At 44.9% G+C, this 21,973-nt stretch overlaps 2 protein-coding genes across 2 annotated transcripts in view; one reads left to right on the top strand and one right to left on the bottom strand.

Moving 5' to 3' along the window:
• Positions 1-21,973, bottom strand: part of LOC112228326 (prolyl 4-hydroxylase subunit alpha-2) — a 75,103-nt gene that overhangs the window by 42,857 nt on the left and 10,273 nt on the right. The gene's annotated exons all lie outside the window — the stretch shown is intronic.
• The window catches only part of LOC112228327 (PDZ and LIM domain protein 4), a 41,179-nt gene continuing 40,699 nt past the window's right edge, over positions 21,494-21,973 (top strand). Inside the window, exon 1 of the mRNA XM_024393549.2 lies at positions 21,494-21,771. Coding sequence (XP_024249317.1) covers positions 21,679-21,771 — 93 coding nt within the window. The 5' untranslated portion in view covers positions 21,494-21,678. The remainder of the gene's footprint in view (positions 21,772-21,973) is intronic.

Below are 21,973 nucleotides of genomic sequence, written 5' to 3'. Positions count from 1 at the left end.
AAAGTGTTCTGTAGGTCCTATCTGGTTTATAGTGGCACAGAACATAGGCAAGGAACCCAATAATAAGAAGAATATGAGGATGAAATATAACTTAACCTAAAGAGACTCCATCTTTGGAGGGATAAACGTCCACGATACATCAGTACAGATGTAGGATCTTCGAATGAACACTATTATGTTGCTGAGAATTTTCCTGCATGGCAGGAAATGCAAAATTGTAGTGTATTTGAGTTTTAAAAAGGCTTCTAAAGTTTGTCATTTCCACTTGGAAAATTCAGACTTCATTTGCCCCGACAAAAAAATGTATCAACCTCTACAAAAATGTCCATTAATTATAATCCACATAATAATTTACATTTCCTGTTACTGCAGGATTATTTTCCTGCTGAAGCAAACTGGCTCAAATTATGATCCTACATATCTACCACACAAGGACTGGAAATCACCCTTCTGGCATTCCCAGAAATTCCCACAGCAATAAAAACAGTGAATGAGAAAGACAGATTGACAGACACTGCTGCAGAACTGCTTTTCAATCCGGATAGCATGTGGCTAATGCCACAGCTCTCCTCTTTGAGATCTGAAATCAGGTCAAACAATTTCCTATTACAATGTTAAGCCCAGAGCCCACAAAATACAGTTTTAAGCGTCTCTAGGTTTGGGACAGGCTCTTTTATCATCAAATTACATCTATGGTACACTATTGAACAAAGGTATGTGAACACCTGCTTGTCGAACATCTCATTCCAAAATCATGGGCATTAATATGGAGTTGGTTCCCCTTTTGCTGCTGTAACAGCCTCCACTCTAATGGGAAGGCTTTCCACTAGATGTTGGAACATTGCTACTGGGACAAGAGCATTAGTGAGATCGTTCCAATTCATCCCAAAGGTGTTTGATGGGGTTGAGGTCAGGGCACTGTGCAGGCCAGTCAAATTCTTCCACACTGATCTCAACAAACCATTTCTGTATGGACCTCACTTTTTGTACGGGAGCATTGTCATCCTGAAACAGGAAAGGGCCTTCCCCAAACTGTTGTCATAAATTTGGAAGCACACAGAATCATCTAGACCATTATTCCTTCTCCACCAAACTTCACAGTTGGCAGTATGCATTCGGGCAGGTAGAGGTCCGCCAAACCTAGATTCGTCCATCGGACTGCGAGATGGTGAAGTGTGATCCATCACTCCAGAGAACTTGTTTCCGCTGCTCCAGAGTTCATTGGCGTCAAGCTTTACACCACTCCAGCCGACGCTTGGCATTGCGCATGGTGATCTTGGGCTTGTTTGCAGCTGCTCGGCCATGGAAACCAATTTCATGAAGCTCCTGACGAACAGTTCTTGTGCTGATGCGTCTTCCAGAGGCAGTTTGGAACTCGGTAGTGAGTGTTGTAACCAAGGACAAGCGATTTTTATGCACCACACGCTTCAGCATTCCGCGGCCCAGTTCTGTGAGTTTGTGTGGTCTAACACTTCGCAGCTGAGCTGTTATTGCTCCTTGACGTTTACACTTTACAATAACAACACTTACACTTGACATGTGCAGCTCTAGCAGGGCAGAAATTTGACTAACTTGTTGAAAAGATGGCATCCAATGACAGTGCCACATTGAAAGTTACTGAGCTCTTCAGTAAGGCCATTCTACTGCCATTCTACTGTTTTTCCATGTAGATTGCATGGCTGTGTGCTTGATTTTATACACCTGTCAGCAATGGGTGTGGCTGAAATAGCTGAATCCACTCATTTGAAGGGGTCCACATACTTTTGTATATATAGTGTATATGGCTATTCTCATTCGGAAAGGGTGCTTGACTAGCAACACTCAGGGTGTAATATAAATATATAGAGGAGAGGAGGCATGGGCAGTGTTTCAAAGAGAAGCTTAGAGAGGGAATCCAGACCCCCAGGTCTTCTCTGCATTTCACTCTAAATCCTATTTGACCACATAAGACCAGAAACCATGAATCTCTAACCACGGCCTGTTATAAAAAGCCAACGTAGTTCCTTCCTGAGTGAAAGATTCCACCACTCAGCACAACATCCTTGAGGCCTGCAACTCAAAACAAATATGCAATTGTAATACGTTAATTGACAGGCCAATTGTGCGATACCCAAACCTGTACACCACACATCAAAGAAAAATAAACATTTCTGAGTATTTGACTTTTGTTTCATTGGCTATCTAATATGAAACACACCAAGACATGTTATGTCATGTTATGTTGGTAAAGTGTGTAAAGTACCTGAATAAATAAGCAGAATATAATGGAAAACATGTGTGCACCCATAATTACATTTCCTTTGCATGGCAGTAGTGGAGATTTCCACAGATATTGAAGTATTGCATTTCACCAAAGGGTTAGATGAGGACGGTACAGTGGACTGATTGTTGAAGCTCATCTGTTTGAAACTCTGAAGTTGGCCATAAAAGGTTGTTAAGGATGTCTCTCACCGAGGATCATCTCACTGATGTTTCTTGACAGAGGTATGCAGCTTAACGAGAAGGAAACAGCAGATAGTCTGGAAGTAATTATGCAAAGAAGGTAAGGCATTCTCCTGCAAACTCCCCCTAAAGCAACAAAATACTTTCCATTCCTTAAGTCTGGGGCCGTAAATAAGGGTCAGAACTAGATTCCCTTCCATCACTCAAAGGTATGTGGACACATGCTCGTTGATCATCTCATTCCAAAATGAGATGGGCATTAATATGGAGTTGGTCCCCCCTTTGCTGCTATAACAGCCTCCATTCTTCTGGGAAGGCTTGCCACTAGATGCTGGAACATTGCTGCGGGGACTTGCTTCCATTCAGCCACAAGAGCATTAGTGAGGTCGGGCACTGATGTTGAGCGATTAGGCTTGGTTCGCAGTCGACGTTCCAATTCATCAATGGAGTTGAGGTCAGGGCTCTGTGCAGACCAGTCAAGTTCTTCCACACCTTTCTCAACAAACCATTTCTGTGTGGACCTCGCTTTGTGCACAGGGATATTGTCATGCTGAAAAAGGAAAGGGCCTTCCCCAAACTGTTTCCACAAAGTTGGAAGCACAGAATCGTCTAGAATGTCATTGGATGCTGTAGCGTTAAGATTTCCCATCACTGGAACTAAGGGGCTTAGCCCGAACGCCCCAGACCATTATTCCTCCACCAAACTTCACAGTTGTTACTATACATTGGGGCAGGTTGCGTTCTCTTGGCATCTGCCAAACCAAGATTCATCCATCGGACTGCCAGATGGTGAAGCATGTTTCATCACTCCAGAGAACGTGTTTCCATTGCTCCAGACTTCAATGGCGGCGAGCTTTACACCACTCCAACAGATGCTTGGCATTGCGCATGGTGATCTTAGGCTTGTGAGCGGATGCTTGGCCATAAAAACCCATTTCATGAAGAGCCCTACGAACAGTTCTTGTGCTGACATTGCTTCCAAAGGCCGTTTGGAACTCGGTAGTGAGTGTTGCAAGCGAGGACAGACAATTTATATACGCTACACGCTTCAGCACTTGTGGTCCCGTTCTGTTAGCTTGTTTTGCCTACCACTTCGCAGCTGAGCCATTGTTGCTCCTAGACGTTTCCATTTCACAATAACGGCACTTACAATTGCCCGGGACATCTCTAGCAGGGGTGAAATTTGATGAACTGACTTGTTGGAATCAATTCAAATCAAACTTTATTTGCCATACGCGCCGAATACAACAAGTGTAGACTTAACCGTGAAATGCTTACTTACAAGCCCTTAACCAACAGTGCAGTTGGTGCAGTGCAGGCTGAAATAAGAAGTAATAATAAAAAGTATCACAATAAGAATAACAATAACGAGGCTATATACAGGGGGCACCGGTACCGAGTCAGTGTGCAGGGGTTCAGGCTAGTTGAGGTAATCTGTACTTGTAGGTTGGTGGCGAAGGGGGGGTGTAACTGTAAATTGTCCAGTGGCAATTTTGATGAATTGTTCAGCAGTCTAATGGCTTGGGGGTTGAAGCTGTTGAGGAGCCTTTTGGTCCTTTACTTGGCGCTCCGGCACTGCTTGCCGTGCGGTAGCAGAGAAAACAGTCTATAGCTTGGGTGACTGGAGTCTGACAATTTTATGGGCTTTCCTCTGACACAGCCTATTATATAGGTCCTGGATGGCAGGAAGCTTGGCCCCAGTGATGTACTGGGCTGTTCGCGCTACACTTTGTAGCGCCTAACGGTCAGATGCCGAGCAGTTGCCATACCAGGCGGTGATGCAACTGGTCAGGATGCTCTTGATGGTGCAGCTGTAGAAGCTTTTGAAGATCTGGGGACCCAGTCTCCTGAAGGGGAAAGGGTTTTGTCGTGCCCTCTTCACGACTGTCTTGGTATGTTTGGATCATGATAGTTCATTGGTGATGTAGACACCAAGGAACTTGAAACTCTCGACCCGCTCCACTACACTACGATGTTAATGGGGTCCTGTTCGGCCCGCCTTTTCCTGCAGTCCACGATCAGCTCCTTTGTCTTGCTCACATTGAGGGAGAGGTTGTTGTCCTGGCACCACACTGCCAGTTTTCTGACCTCCTCCCTATAGGCCATCTCACCGTTGACACACTGTTGTGTAATCAGCAAACTTGATGATGGTGTTGGAGTCGTGTTTGGTCACACAGTCATGGGTGAACAGGGAATACAGGAGGGGACTAAGTACACACCCCTGAGGGGCCACAGTGTTAAGGATCAGTGTGGCAGACGTGTTGTTACCTACTCTTACCACCTGGGGGCGGCCCATCAGGATGTCCAGGATCCCATTGCAGAGGGAGGTGTTTAGTCCCAGAGTCCTTATCTTAGTGATGAGCTTCATGGGCACTATGGTGTTGAATGCTGAGCTGTAGTCGATGAACAGCATTCTCACAAAGGTGTTCCTTTTGTCCAGGTGAGAAAGGGCAGTGTGGAGTGGGATTGAGATTGCGTAATCTGTGGATCTGTTGGGGCGGTATACACATTGGAGTGGGTCTAGGGTGTCGGGAGTATCCTGTGGATGTGAGCCATGACCAGCCTTTCTAAGCACTTCATGGCTACCGACGTGTGTGCCACGGAGCGGTAATCATTTAGGCAGGTTACCTTTGCTTCCTTGGGCACAGGGACTATGGTGGTCTGCTTGAAACATGTAGGTATTACAGACTCGATCAGGGAGGGGTTGAAAATGACAGTGAAGACACTTGCAGTTGGTCCGCGCATGCTTTGAGTACATGTCCTGGTAATCCGTCTGGCCCTGCAGCTTTGTGAATGTTGACCTGTTTAAAGGTTTTGTTCACATCGGCTACCGAGAGCGTTATCAAACTGTCATCCAGAACAGCTGGTGCTCTCGTGCATGCTTCGGTGTTGCTTGCCTCGAAGCGAGCATAAAAGGCATTTACCTCGTCTGGTGGGCTCGCGTCACAGGGCAGCTCGTATCTGGGTTTCCCTTTGTTGTCCATAATCCTGTATTGATGCTTTGCTTGTTTGATGGTTCGTCTGAGGGCATAGCGGGATTTCTTATAAGCAACCGGATTAATCTCCTGCTCCGTGAAAGCGGCAGCTCTAGCCTTTAGCTCGACGCAGATGTTGCTTGTAATCCATGGCTTCTGGTTGGGATATGTACGTACGGTCACTGTGGGGATGACATCATCGATGCACTTATTGATGAAGCCGATGACTGAGGTGGTGTATTCCTCAATGCTATTGGATGATTCCCGGAACATATTCCAGTCTGTGCTAGCAAAACAGTCCTGTAGTGTAGCATCCACGTCATCTTACAACTTCCGTATTGAGCGAGTCACTGGTGCTTCCTGCTTTAGTTTTTGCTGGTAAGCAGGAATCAGGAGGATATAATTGTGGTCATATTTGCCAAATGGAGGGCGGGGGAGAGCTTTGAATGCACCTCTGTGTGTGGAGTAAAGGTGGTCTAGGATTATTTTTCCCCTGGTTGCACATGTGACATGCTGGTAAAAATTTGGTAAAACTGAATGCCACCGGAAAAGTTGGAATCCTATGATGGTAACACATTGAAAGTCCCTGAGCTCGTCGCTACGGGCCATTCTACTACCAATGTTTGTCTATGGAGATTGCATGGCTGTGGGCTCGATTCTATACACCTGTCAGCAACGGGTGTGGCTGAAATAGTCTAATCCATTAATTTGAATGGGTATCCAGATACTTTTGGTCGTGTAGTGTACCTTTAGTCTGTCCCAAATGGCACACTATTCCCTACACAGTGTGCTACTTTCGACCAGACCCTATTAGGTCCTTCCTGGGAGAGCTAGAACAAAGACTTGGGCATAGGTAGGAGGAATGCCTCTTCCTGGGGAGAGCTAGTGTTGAGCTAGTGTTGACCGTTGCTCCTCGGCTGGAACCTGACCTCTGTTATTGGAGGATAGAGAGGGACACTAGGATAGGCAGACAGATGGCTATTTTTTCAGCCTCTTCTTTCAAACTTTGCAAATGCTTTCTGTCTGACAGTAGGCCAGGAATTTCACAGATGGTTTTCAAAATATATCTGGGAGAAAAACAAACTGTGTTTCCCTGTGGATCACAGCTAAATTCCCCTCTATCAGTCAAAGATACCTTTAGGTGGCCTAAATGCCACCCTATTGTGTATATCGTGTGCTACTTTTAACCAGACCCACATGGGTCAGACCTAAATGGCTAGTTGCTCATAGTGGACAACATGTGGGGGATAGATGTCTGAATGATGGGGATCGATTGCCAAAACCACAATAAACACCAATCAGTGTCTCTGCTTTGTTTCTCTGTCATCCACTTTTCTCTATTTAGATATGTACCATCTTGTGGTAGCCTACAGAACACAACCCACTGTGCACAAACTGGTTGAATCAATGTAATTTGTCAAAGTATTGTGACGTGGAATCTACGTGGAAAATACAGTGGCTTTGAAAAAAGTCAAAACGTTAGTTTTGAGGGTGAAATTTCAACCACAGGATTATGTCATCATTGTAAGGAATTTTCAACATTGACAAATCTTGTATAAAATATGTTGAATTTGTACCTTTGAAATAACATCAGATCTCTAACATTATATCCACTGTCAGAAGAAAAAAACTATAGGCTGGGCAGCACCTCCTACTGGAGAGTTCTATCTACAGCTATGAATTTGGTTTCCCATGCAGGGTTCTAACAATGCCCAGCCCTACTTAGCTTTGATATCTGTCCCTGACTACTACACTAATGTGCTATCGTGACATTTATCTCTTAAGCGATCTCTTAATATTATTGACTGTTGATAGTGAAGTCAATGCAAAGGGCAGGTTTAGCAGAACAAAGGAAATGTGACCATACTATATCACATCGATGAGATTATTTAGGACTACATAGCATAAAAAAAACATGTTTTAACTAGGCAAGTCAGTTAAGAACAAATTCTTATTTACAACGACAGCCTAGGAACAGTGGGTTAACTGCCTTGATCAGGGGAAAAATGACAGACTTTTACCTTGTCAGCTCTGGGATTTGACCTAGCAACCATTTGGTGACCGGCCCAACACTCTAACCACTAGACTGCAGGTTGCCAAACTTTGGTTTGCCAAGTCATCAACAGCTATTGTTTTAATTAAACCCAGTGTTGACCAAAAAATAGACAATACATACAGTCCGGGAGTTTAAAGCTTTGGTTGATTTCAAATGTAATCTTCAATTTACAGTAATCATGAATATATTGTATTCACATCTCAATCCAAACCACAATCTAAGTTAAATAATAGGACTAAATCAAATCAAACTTTATTTAAAGTGCATTTAAAGTTTGTTTAAATTAGATTTAGTCCTATTTTTAACTTGGATTTTTGGCTGAGGAGACGTGAATCCAACATATAAATTATTAATTTGTAGACCAACTGGAATTAAAGCCAGACTAAGTCAGTGGCACAAAATATACATCTCTCTCAAATGTTGATGTTTGATTGTGTTGTCAACTAGACTAAATTCAATAATACTTTTGTAATACAGTAAGTAGCCTAAAGTTAAGGCTATTTTACAAACTAATGTAACAGTATTTATTCAACCTTGAAATGAGTAACACATCCATGGCCACATTTTGAGGTTAGCCTAGTGTAACTATAAATGTCTTATGTACTCATAGAAAGCCTGCATTTTCAAGATAGCATGCAAAAGTCACAGGTCTGTGGAGATCTTCGCAATTGCTATAATAATCTGCACAGAATCTTGAACAACATTGATCGCTTGAACTATTAACTTTTAATGTAATCTCATCTGCAATCCAGGTCATTTGATTATTATATTAAGCACAGTGATAATGCATTACAAAATATTTGACATTTTATTCATATTTTAACTTTGTTGTTCTTTTAAAAAGTTGAAAGCATAATGATAACACATTGGGAATTCAACACACTTCTGGCTGTGTTTTTGAGTGGGTGAATAAAGGTTGAAATCTCATTGATCAACATTTCAACCAAATATTACCCACATTTCCACGTTAAATGACACAGTGTGCCTAGTAGGAATTAGGTAACTACTGTAACATCATGTCAGCACAGTTAATTCCTCTGACACACAGTTGGTTGGTAAGGCAGATACAGGCCATACGGCCTCCCAAACAATGGATTGGGAAATAAAAGCCAGACACCAGTCATTTCCTGTAGGTGTGTACCATTTGGCAGACCCTGTATGCCTTTCTCACAAGTGCTGTTTGGCATTCTTGAGGACGGCTAGACCAAAGGCTTGGGTATGGGGAGGAGGAATGCCTCTTCCTGGGGAGAGCTAGTGTTGACTGTTGCTCCTCGGCTGGAGCCTGCCCTCTGAGGATAGAGAGGGACACTAGGATAAACAGACAGATGGCTCTTTTTTCAAACTCTTCTTCTTTCAAACCCTTGCAAATGCTTTGCGTCTGACAGTAGGCCAGGGATTTCACAGAGGGTTTTAAAAATACATCTGGGAGAAAAACAAACCTTGTTAACTGTGGTTCCCTGTGGATCACAGCTGCATTCCCCTCCATCAGTCAAAGATACCTTTAGGTGTCTTAAATGGCACCCTATTCTGTATATAGTGTGCTACTTTTAACCAGACCCCTATGGGTCCTGTTCAAAAGTAGTGCACTACATAGGGAATAGAGTGCCATTTTGGATGTAATTGTTGAGTAGTTCTACCACCCATACCCAAATACAGGGCAGAAAGGAACCAACAAACAGTAGACAAGCTGAGTGAAAGGCTATAGTTGCTCACAGTGGACAAAAAATAAATCAAAAGAAATAAGGTTTTAAAGTGTCTGTCCTACATCTGGGAGATAAGAAAGCTCTGGAAATATTTTAGTTTTTTGGACACATATTTAACAGCCTTTTTTTTGTTGGTACAAAACTACCTCCATGCTTTCATTAATTTTTAAACCAGTACCAGTTACCTTCAGACGAGTCCTGTGACACTTTTGATGGCCGTAGAGGAAAACATAGAATGGTCATATTAGTTTGTAGGCAAAAACATAGGTGGATGCGGTGGATTGAGACAGCCCATGCAAAAACCCAAATATCTCTAATTTAAACTAATGGATTTTGATAGGGATTTCTTTATTATGTTACTTTGATTGCTGCATGGGTGCGTTTTTAGACTCTTAAGGATTTAAAAGGGGACAGCTGTTGAAGTCTGGTAGTATTTCATCCAGTGGTGTATACCAGGCTTTTGCTGACTTCCCCTCAGAGGTATGATCTCACACAATGGGCAAAACTACAGCTACTGTACCATAAAGCCATATGTTCATGCACTGCTATACAGGCCTCCAGTGGAAAGTCACTACTTTGTCTCTACCGGGTCTTTGCGTGTCAAAAAAGATACACATATAATAACACTATTATGTATGTAAGGGGTGCTTAACCTGTGGCAAGGTAGTCAGACGCAGGAGAGCAGAACTTGGTAATAGCCGGAGCAGTTTAATAGCAAAAACGAACGGCATAAAAATAACAAGATATTTGGGTACAAAAACCCGTCGCACACCAATCAACACGTGCACAAGCACTTACAATAAACAATCCCACACAAAGACATGGGGGGAACAGAGGGTTAAATACACAACAAATGATTGAGGGAATTGAAACCAGGTGTGAGGAAAAACAAGACAAAACACATGGAAATTGAAAACTGGATCGATGATGGCTAGAAGACCGGTGACGCCGAGTGCCAAGTGATTGCGGTGGTCAGTCCAGATGAGAAAATGGTGTTTAGCCCCCTCAAGCCAATGTCTCCATGCCTTCAGAGCCTTGACGACAGCCAACAGCTCCCGGTCCCCCACGTCATAGTTTCACTCCACCGGGTTGAGCTTCTTAAAGAAGAAGGCACAGGGGTGGAGCTTCGGTGGCGTACCTGAGTGCTGAGAGAGCACGGCTCCTATCCTAGCCTCGGACTCGTCCACCTCCACTATGAGCGCCAAAAATTGATCCGGATGAGCCAGCACGGAAGCTGAGGTAAAACGAGCCCTCAGGTGACTAAAAGCCCTGTCCGCCTCAGCCGACCACTGCAAATATACCGGGCCCCCCTTCAGCAGTGAGGTAATGGGAGCTGCTACCTGACCAAAACCCCGGATAAACCTCCGGTAGTAATTGGCAAACTCTAGGAACCGCTGCACTTCTTTTACCGTGGTGGGAGTCAGCCAATTACAGACGGCTGAAATGCGGTCACTCTCCATCTCCACCCCCTGCGCACCAGGGACACATGCTCGGTACAAAAAATAAACTTGAGGAGGCGGGTGAAGTGGAGGACCGAATGTACCCCTGACGCAGGGATTCGGAGACATATGTTTCCATAGCCGCCATCTCCGCCTGTGAGAGGGGATACACGTGACTCCTGGGAAGTGCAGCATCTACCAGGAGATTTATCGCACAATTGCCCCGTCGATGGGGTGATAATTGAGTAGGCGAGAGCCAAATCGGCATATTCAGGGGGAATGCGCACGGTAGAGACCTGGTCTGGACTTTCCACCGTAGTAGCACCAATGGAAACCCCTAAACACCTCCCGAGCACTCTTGCGACCACCCCGTGAGAGCCCTCCCATGCCAAGAAACAGTGGGGTCATGACAAGCTAACCAGGGTAGTCTTAGCACCACGGTAAACGCAGGAGAGTCAATGAGGAAGAGACTAATTCTCTCCTTGTGAACCCCCTGCGTCACCATACCCAGAGGAGCGGTGTTCTCCCTAATCAACGCTGACCCTAATGGTCGACTGCCATGAACAGGGAAGGGCACAGCCATGGGAACAATGGGGATCCCTAAACTAAGGGTGAACAATCTATCTATAAAATTCCCAGCCGCGCCTGAATCGACGAGCGCCTTATTCTGGGAATGCGGGGAAAACTCAGGGAAAGAAACATACAAAAACATGTGTGCAACAGAGGGCTCTGGGTGAGAATGGTGCCGGCTCACCTGGGATGACACCAGAGTGCCCTGCCTGCTGCCTTGATCCCCAGAGGAACCAACCTGGCACCGACCCGCAGTGTGACCTCTGCGGCCACAGATGGTGCACGAGCTGAAACCTCCTCCAGTCTCCCTACTCACAGCACCTCCCAGCTCCATGGGTACCGGGTAAGTTCTCTGAGGTATGTCTGTCGCTGAACTTTAAGCAGTCCAGAAGACAGCTAGACATCGAAAAATCTTCAATGAAGTGACATGTAACTGACATGTAAGAAGTGGTTACCCTTGATGTCCAGCAGTCAGTAGTAAGGCAAACTGCAGTAGCTTTTTGGACACTTTCCCGCACTGAAGCCTGTGTGCTCTCGTACAGTTGTGGAATAAGTGATTTTAAAAGGGTTTTCCTGCTTGGAATTGTGTATGTTGGATTTAGACTATTGCTATAATTTCTAAAACCGCTGTCCTCCATGATCGAAAATGGCTGGAAATCAGTGGCAATTTTAGCCAATTCAATATAAATTTGACATTGTTTTTCTACAGACATAGACTTTGGCATAAACTGGTCCATAGAAGACTGCGTTGCCATGGGTCGCGGAGTAGACCTACTTGACTGAGTGGATACATCTCCACGTGTGGAGGTGCTGGCTCCACCACTATCACTAGCACGCCCGCTAGTTTCTCGAAGCTCCGCTACAGCTAGCTTCACAGTTGGGTGCACAGTTCACATATGCCGGTGAAGGTTGTGCCTAGAACCGGCTTTAAATTTGATTTTGTTTTGGCAAATTCTACACTGTGCTCTAACATTGTCTACATTATTAAAATGCATCCAAATGCTACTATGCTTCCAACTCATTTTCCAGCTGTTGTTTTCACAGCTGTCCTTCCTCTCTCTCCTCGGCTGCTAAGTGTGTGACTGTGAGTGAGTTGGCTCGGCCCTCCCTCACGCATCTTTGGTTCATTGGTTGACACTGCGTGTCTGATTGACAGGAACAACAGGTGAGGCTGTTAGTCTGAGCAGACAGTCAGAATGAATGCATGTGCGCTAGAGCATTTAGGCCTATATTATTTTCATTATTTTATCATTCTTTGAATTTGTTCATTCTATTCATTTATATCTTTTGACTATTCATATCTTAATTTTAAAAATATTTGTATAAATAGATTCGGCTCTTCTGATATGCGAGCTGGCTCCCAACGTTCACCTACAAGAGCCGGCTCTTAGAGCCGACTCGTTCGAAACAACCCATCACTAATCCTTATTGTGGCTAGCTTCACAAGACATAACCCGGTCCGGTCGAGTCTCATGAAGCTAGCTGGCTGCTTATAGCGTTAGCTTTGGGCAACAGGGTTAAGTAGCTGGCTAGATATTTATTTTCATGAACTGAAGTTCAATTTCAATAGGCGAACAACAAGTGACCACCTAGCTAATACTTACTCACAAGGATTCTTAAATCATTGCTAAGAATAATGAAAATGACTGCAGTTCCTACTGGTAATTGTTTTCAGGCTGGTTGTATTGGTGCTAGCTAGGTACCAAGCTAAAGCCAGCTAGCTACCCCAGAAGTTGCTGTCCAACAAATAATGCCTTATTACCAATGCATTATTGTACAGCTTTGACAGTGCTACTGATAGTAGTGGTGGCGCTTGGCTTGCACGTACAAATGAAGAATGAAGAATACACAAAATCATTCTATAATAGAACTGAGTTATTTACGCGAGTTATTTACGCTTATTTAACGTGTCAAATGGTGTTATTTCTTTTATATCTTTTTTAAACACGCAAAGACCCAAACTGTGTTCCATACTAGCTGTCTCTGTTGTATCTGGGCCTGGGAGGTAACATGACTCCTGTGTGCGGACACTGTCCTGCTCTCCTCACATACAGTAGAGGAAGAGCTGTCACTCTGAATGAAAGACTGTGATCCTGCCTCGCCTTCCTGTTAAGTTTATTGTGTAATTGCCTGTCTCAAATTCAGGACCTGGCATGTCTAACACACCCTGCTGTTCTGTCCTGCTGTGTGTGGGTGGGAACTTCACTTCAGACTGGGTAAGATGTAGCGTGAGGCTAGCTAAGATGTAGTGTGAGGTTGGCTGACTCGACTATGACAACTGTCCTCTCTAACTCTGGTTTGTCAGCTACTACTGTGTGGATTGTTGGGGGGACTTAAATGGGAGTGGAAGATGCTGAAGATCAACAGATGCCCCCCCCACACACACACACCTCTACACTGCTCATGGCTATTTTCTTAGTCGTAACTCTGTGTAACCATAGGGTGAGGTCAGGGTGTGATGTGGGGTGGGCATTCTATGTTTTGTATATCTTTGTGTTTGGCCGAGTGTGGTTCCCAATCAGAGGGAGATGTCTATCGTTGTCTCTGATTGGGAATCATACTTAGGTAGTTTTTTTCCTACCTACTGTATGTTGTGGGATCTTGTTTTTGTACAGCCCTTGTAGCCTATGGAACAGTACATTCATTTTGGTTTCACTTTGTTATTTTGTTGCTGGTTCTCATTTAAATAAATACGATGACCACAAATTATGCTGCGCCTTGGTCTCCTTCAAATAACGCACATTACAGAAGATCCCACCACAAAAAGACCAAGCAGCGTTTTCTGGAGGAGTGGACATGGGAGGAGATACTGGAAGGCAAGGGTCCTTGGGCGCAGGCTGGAGAGTATCACTGTCCAAGGGAGGAGATAGAAGCAGCTAGAGTGGAATGGCGAGGATACGAGGAATTAGAGGAACGGCAACTATACAAGGGGTCACGGCACGGAAGCCCGAGAGGCAGCTTCAAAAAACATTTTTTGGGGGGGGGGCCACACGGGGAGATTGGCGGAGTCAGGGTTTAGACCTGAGCCAACTCCCTGTGCTTACCGTGGGGAGCGTGTGACCGGTCGGCCGCCGTGCTATGCGGTGATGCGCACCATGTCTCCAGTGTGCAGTCACAGCCCGGTGCGCTATATTCCAGCTCCCCGCATTGGACGGGCTAGAGTGGGCATCCAGCCAGGATGGATGGTGCCGGCTCAACGCTCCTGGCCTCCAGTGCGTCTCTTCGGCCCAGGATATCCTGCGCCAGCTCTGCACACTGTGTCTCTGGTGCGTCTGCACAGCCCAGTGCATCCTGTGCTAGCGCCACGCATTTGTCGGGCGAAAGTAACCATCCAGCCAGGAAGGGTTGTGCTGGCTCTACGCTTGAGACCTCCAGTGCGCCTCCACGGCCCAGTGTATCCGGTGCCTGCTCCACGCACCAGGCTTCCAGTGCATCTCCCCAGTCCGATTCCACGTACCAGGCCTCCAGTATGTCTCCCCAGCCTGGTAAGCCCTGTGGCAGCTCCACACACCAGGCTTCCAGTACGTTTCCTCAGTCCGGTGAGACCTGTACCGGCTCCACGTAGGAAGCCTCCAGTGATGATCCATGGCCCGAAGCCTCCAGTGATGATCCATGGTACTAAGCCTCCAGTGATGATCCATGGTACTAAGCCTCCAGTGATGATCCATGGCACAAAGCCTCCAGTGATGATCCATGGCACAAAGCCTCCAGTGATGATCCAAGGCACGAAGCCTCCAGTGATGATCCATGGCACGGAGCCTCCAGTGATGATCCATGGCCCGGAGCTTCCAGTGATGATCCAAGGCATGAAGCCTCCAGTGATGATCCATGGCACGGAGCCTCCAGTGATGACCCATGGCCCGGAGCCTGCAGTGAGGATCCATGGCACGAAGCCTCCAGCATTGATCCGCTGTCCGGAGCCTCCAGGGACGGCCTCCAGTCCGGAGCCTCCAGCGACGGTCCCCAGTCCGGAGCCTCCAGCAACGGTCCCCAGTCCGGGGCCTGCAACGAGGATCCCCAGTCCGGGGCCTGCAACGAGGATCCCCAGTCCGGGGGGAGCGTGTGACCGGTCGGCCGCCGTGCTATTCGAGGTTCCCCAGTCCGGGGCCTGCGGAGAGGATCCCCAGTCTGGGGTCAGCGACGAGAGTCCCTGCACCAGGGGCGCCACCAAAGTAGGGGGAGCCAGAGGTGGAGCGGGGTCTCTTTGTGTTTGGCCGAGAGTGGTTCCCAATCAGAGGCAGCTGTCTATCGTCGTCTCTGATTGGGAATCATACTTAGGTAGCCTTTCTCCCACCTATGTTGTGGGATCTTGTTTTTGTACAGCTCTTGTAGCCTATGGAACGGTACGTTCTTCTTGGTTTCACTTTGTTATTTTGTTGCTGGTTCTCATTTAAATAAATATGATAACCACAAATTATGCTGCGCCTTGGTCTCCTTCAAACAACGCACGTTACACCGTTGGTTTTTAACCTTTGTCATTTTTAATATGTGGTGTTCCAGTACACCCGTTCCTGTACCACGGCTTGTCAATGACAATGCTGTTGGGCGTTTGAGAGTCCATTTTGTGTCTGGCAGTTTGAAAGGACTTGTTTGAGATTAATTGTCTGCTTACTGTCCTTCCTTAGAGCTTTCAGATAATTAATATCCACCGCACTGTCACACTGGAGAGTACAAAAACATAAATCTGAACTGAAGAGTATTCATGTCATTTGTTTGCTGCTTTAGGTCTCACCAGATATATTTTAGGCTTATTCATTTTTAACCACAGATTGTTAATGCTTCTTATGAGATTTAGAAAGTTTACTGTATGTTAATTGCTGTATTTTACAGCAATATACTTTACTTAATCCCACTGTCTGCTAATTTCTTTCATTTACAGCAATATATTGTACTTAACCCCTCTGTCTGCTAACTGCTGTAATTTACAGCAGAATATACTGTTCTTAATCCTGCTGTCTGCTGATTGCTCTAATTTACAGCAATATACTTACTCCTCATTTTCAGTTTGGTTCAGTGAATCAGGTATATGATGTTTCTGTAATGTCAAATTCACTGAATTGAACACGCCTCATCTAACAAGATTTGTGTACACGTAATGGAAGCTAAATTAGCATACATACTGTATGTATGTATAGATACTGTGTGCATGTAAAGAAAACTACTGTTTGACCTACCTGTAAAACACACAACAGAGCAAATGTAATGGCATCAAATACCTGCAAACCATGTGTTTGATGGATTTGATACGGTTCCACCTATTCCAGTCATTAACGAGCCCTCTTTCCCATTTTAAGCTGCCACCAACCTCCTGTGCTGTAAAATTGACCTGATTATTGCTCCTTTCCTCTGTTATCATACAGTAATAATAGGATACCAAATCTGATCAAGTTGATATCATGCCCCCTCCTTTTCCTCTCCGCTCTATCTGAGATGTCAGTGGACATTATAAAAGGCCCAATCCAGCGGGTGACCTACTGTGGCGTTTGTTAAGTAATTTGCTTTTTGTCCACCAGCTTCTACACAATCTGTTTGGACCATGTAACCAAGATGGTCGCTGTTGATGAGAGAGAGTGAGAGATTGAGGAGAGAGAGAGAGAGAGAGAGAGAGAGAGAGAGAGAGAGAGAGAGAGAGAGAGAAAGAGACAGAGAGAGAGCTGGCATCAGTTGCACTCAGCTGTATGGTTTGTGGCAAGAACAAAGCAGCGAGAAGGCTGAGCTCAGCATCCAGTATTGCGGTGGGGTGTGTTAACCAGATCCTGTTAGCCAAGTCTAGTATAGCAGAGTGTCTATCCGGTCCTCCCTCCCATCACTCACAGGGGTTTAGGTCATGGTTTATTGGAAGCATCCGCAAGCATTTTGGCGCTCATTGGGAGTTAATGAGAGGGTTGGTGTCATTAAAGTTTGTGTGACCCCTGTAGAGATGCAGCTGATGCCAAGACAGAGGTCATCAGAGCACAGGGTTCAAATAAACTTTTTATTAGGCCATTCTAGAAGCATCCATGCACGGATACAGTAATACCCTTTTCATACACAGACAAAGATCCCACTAATGTATCATGCCTGCATCTTTTTTTTTACCGCTTTTTCTCCCCAATTTCGTGGTATCCGCGGCCGGTTACGACAGAGCCTGGGCGCGAACCCAGAGTCTCTGGTGGCACAGCAACTCCCGTACGGACTAGGGAGAGGCAAAGGTCGAGAGCCGCGCATCCTCCAAAAAACAAACCACACTGCTTCTTGACACAATGCCCACTTAGCCCGGAAGCCAGCCGCACCAATGTACCGGAAGAAAACACTGTGCTACCATGTCAGCTGCACTGCACCCAGCCCACCACAGGAGTAACTAGTGCACAACTAGTGCACAACTAGTGCACAACTAGTGCACAACTAGTGCACAACTAGTGCACAACTAGTGCACAACTAGTGCACAACTAGTGCACAACTAGTGCACAACTAGTGCACAACTAGTGCACAACTAGTGCACAACTAGTGCACAACTAGTGCACAACTAGTGCACAACTAGTGCACAACTAGTGCACAACTAGTGCACAACTAGTGCACAACTAGTGCACAACTAGTGCACAACTAGTGCACAACTAGTGCACAACTAGTGCACAACTAGTGCACAACTAGTGCACAACTAGTGCACAACTAGTGCACAATGGGACAGCCAAACCCTCCCCCAGACAACACTGGGCCAATTGTGAGCCACCCCATCACAGCCTGGACATTTTATTTAACTAGGAAAGTCAGTTAAGAACAAATTCTTATTTTCAATGACAGCCTAGGAACAGTGGGTTAACTGCCTTGTTCAGGAGCAGAACCACATATTTTTACCTCCTAAACTCAGGGATTTGATCTTGCAACCTTTCAGTTAATAGTCTAACACCCTAACCACTAGGCTACCTGCCACCCTAAACCACTACACCACTCAGGAGGCCTGATTCCTGCATTTTCACAGACCCTGTAACCAAAATACAGGGTCTGTATCAACGATTATCTGCTTTTATGCATGCAAATTCATTAAGACTTCCATTGTTTAACACCTCCCTAATTTGAAATGCAAACTGCCCCAATGGTTTAGCAACACCAATTCCGATTTGTCAATTACCCACTGATATGCCTGAAAGGGACCTGCCAGGTGTTATTTAAGGGGCTGTTTGAAAGGGGATCATATAAACATAGCCTTGTATGTTTTACAGGCAATATACCACATCTTCTGTCTGAAATGGGTATACGTTGTTTGTGTGTGTGCACATGCCTGTATGTGTGTGGGTGCACATGTTTGTGTGTGTGAGAGAGCTAGGGAGAGAGACAGAAAGAGTGTCTGTGTTTGTGCCTCTGTTTTGTATATACTGTTGCCTGATCCTCCTGTGAAGGGTACTTACAAACACATTGACACATGACCTTGCTCTTATTCTCATTTGATTAAATGACAAATGAATGAGCCATGTTCAAATCCATTCACACCTGTTTATTGTTCCAGCAACCTTAACCAAGCACTACATTAAACATTCAACTGGAACACCTGGTGTCTGTATGGGTGAGTGAAAAACAGAGCTGTTTGATTACATATATAGTGATGGATAGCAATGTAAATTGACTCTACCCTCAGTGAGCAGGGAAGAGCTACAAATAGTTCCTATTCATCATGACCATTACCACAACTCACTGTACTGGTGAGTCCTGACTGATGAGCATGTTGTATACACTATAAACTTAGGCTAACTAGAGATACTTTGGCCCTGTGGTTATCTAACGATTACATCTGCTTCTAATCAAGACCTTACTGTGAACTGCGTACTTACAAGCCCTTAACCAACAATGCAGTTCAAGAAATAGAGCTAAGAAAATATTTACGAAATAAACTAAGTAAAAAATTAAATAAAAAGCAACACAATAAAATAACAATAACTAGGCTATATACAGGGGGTACCGGTACCGAGTCAATGTGCAGGGGTACAGGTCAGTCGAGGTAATTTGTACATGTAAGTAGGGGTAAAGTGACTATGCATAGATAATAAAAAGTGAGTAGCAGTAGGGTAAAAACAAATGGGGAGGGGGGGTGAATAGTCTGGGTGGCCCTTTGATCGATGAATTGTTCAGCAGTCTTATGGCTTGGTGGTAGAAGCTGTTAAGGGGCTTTTTGGTCCTAGACTTGGCGCTCCGGTACCGCTTGCCGTGCGGTAGCAGAGAGAACAATCTATGACTTGGGTGACTGGAGTCTTTGACAATTGTTTGGGCCTTCCTCTGACAACGCCTAGGTTGTGGATGGCAGGAAGCTTGGCCCCAGTGATGTACTGGGCCGGACGCACTACCCTCTGTGATGCCTTACGGTCAGATGCCATACCAGGTGGTGATGCAACCAGTCGAGATGGTGCAGCTGTATAACATTTTGAGGATCTGGGGACCCATGCCAAATTTTTTCTGTCTCCTGAGGGGGAAAGGTGTTGTTCCACTCAGCATTTTTCTAACCACATGAATTACACTTAATTTCTCTCTTTAGATAGTGGAGTTGCAGTGCCATCATTGTTTCCACTGTGTCACACTGTCTCATACTGTATGACGAGGCATCTGCAACACTGGCGACATAAATCTCTGAAACAAGCTGTGAGCCACAAATATACTTTTTAAAATTTTACTGAAAATGTTACCATTTGTACATCTGCAGGCCATACACAAGGCCTTAAACTGGTGGTGTTGATCAGAGACATTTCCACTGTTTTATAGGGAGAATAGGCATCAAAAACATATATTGTTTTCAAATAGAAGGGTTGATGATCAACAGTTTATCCAACACTTGCACTGACACATATGAAGTCATTCTCCAGACACTGTCATTGTGACAGAGCTGTACAGCTCATGCTTGAAAGACAGCTGATTAACCCCAGTGTCTCCTATAGGTGTACTATGGCTCCTTAGTATGTAGGGCACATAGAACATCACTGGTTTGATATGCTCTCATTGACACACACACACACACACACACACACACACACACTGTTGTTCAATACCATTAGATATGTTATCATTAGAAATCAGTTACATCTGTCAGGCTACTCTGACACAGGTAGGTATGTACCCCAGACTCATTCTGACTCAATAGTGTTCACCAGCATACCCTCAGACACTTCTTCAATTCCCATGTCTGTTTTGTACAGACACAGGGCTAGCCTAGCCATGCTGGAATGTCTGAGGTCATAGACTCACAGACAGAAATCATACTCAGTGAGTCACTGTATAATTGACTGGGTAAATCAGTCAATTATAAATTTCCTGTTTTTCAATGCATCCACATTGTAATGTTTTCAATCAATATCAGCTGTTGACATGATAACTTTTCAGTTGTATCTATTGTTCAGTTGCTTTCTCTGGCATAGGTTAAAGTCCTCAATGGATTTGGTCTCCATAGTCTAAGTCAGGATTTCCCAAACTCGGTCTCCCCTCTGCACCCAGCGGGGGCCCCAGGACCGAGTTTGGGAGGGTGCCTAGGGGCCCTGACCTCCAGGCACGGTCCCTCCATTGATTTTGTTTGCCATTCTCACTCAGATATCATATTAACATGGCATAAGTCATGGAAAAATATGTAGAATTGTAGGAATTTTGCTTTAAAACTGATATTTTTCTCTCTCTGCCCCATTGTAAAATGTGCAGAATTGCAGTAAATTAATTTTAAAACGTAAATGTTTTCTTCGATGTCAAGATTGCGGCCAATAAATTTTTTTCCCTCGAGGTGGAGAGCCCTAACCAAATCTCACTTAGGGCCTCCCTGGCCAGAGGAGTCACACTTTTCCCCCATCCATAGCAAACACGATTGACTAAACTAATTGCATTCTAAACTGAAGATCCTGATTAGTTGATTGTTGGAGTAAAGTGTGTTAGTTTGAGCAAAAGTGTGACACCAAGCAGGCTCAAACTGCATTTACACAGGCAGCCCAATTCTGATGTATTTTTCTTCAGTAATTGGTCTTTTAACCAATCAGATCATATCTGAAAAAGAGCTGATGTGATTGGTCAAAAGTCCAATTAGTGGAACAAGATCAGAATTGACTGCCTGTGTATATGCAGGTGTTTAAAAAAAAAACGCTGTCCTACTATACACATGCGCCTACTAACTGGACCTTGGGAACTGAACTCTAATGTCCCATCTATCCCAATCTTGTACTTTTTTCTTTAGTTAAAAAACTACAATATGTTCTTCTAATCTAGATGGTCTGTCAATTTAAACCAATAAAGAGTGGACCGTTTCCATGGAACCGCGTTTCGTTGCACCCTCCCATTGATATTAAACTCTGTGCGAGGCGGGCAGTCAGGCGGCTTCACACAACAACTCCCAATCACACGTCAGAGGCGGTTTCATTATTTAAAGTTGAATCAAGTGGAGAAGAAAGTTTTTGCGACAGAGACAGTGTTGCCTAGCAGCTCATAGGTGGTGAACCTAGTTGTTTTGCAGTTTATCGCACAGTTCCTACGGATATAATTTTTCTAAATCAACTATGCCCCAGACCGTGACACTGAAGGGACCCTCACCTTGGGGGTTTCGACTGGTCGGTGGAAGGGACTTTAGTACTCCGTTAACTATTTCGAGGGTATGTAGCCTAAATGTGTTCCCATTCATTATTTTAATGTCAAAATACGATTGCTGCGTTGCGTCTAATGATTTGTGTAATTTGTCACCACCCCTTGTTGTGAATTGATGTTGAATTTCGACAAAGAATAGTGCCAAAATTGATCCAGAAATGAGGCTGACACATTTCACCGATCGACTGTCCGACTCAACCACAGATTTTC

This window comes from Oncorhynchus tshawytscha, linkage group LG30 (genome assembly GCF_018296145.1).
Source record: "Oncorhynchus tshawytscha isolate Ot180627B linkage group LG30, Otsh_v2.0, whole genome shotgun sequence".
Classification (NCBI taxonomy): domain Eukaryota; kingdom Metazoa; phylum Chordata; class Actinopteri; order Salmoniformes; family Salmonidae; genus Oncorhynchus; species Oncorhynchus tshawytscha.
This window is presented reverse-complemented; position numbering and strand designations above follow the sequence as displayed.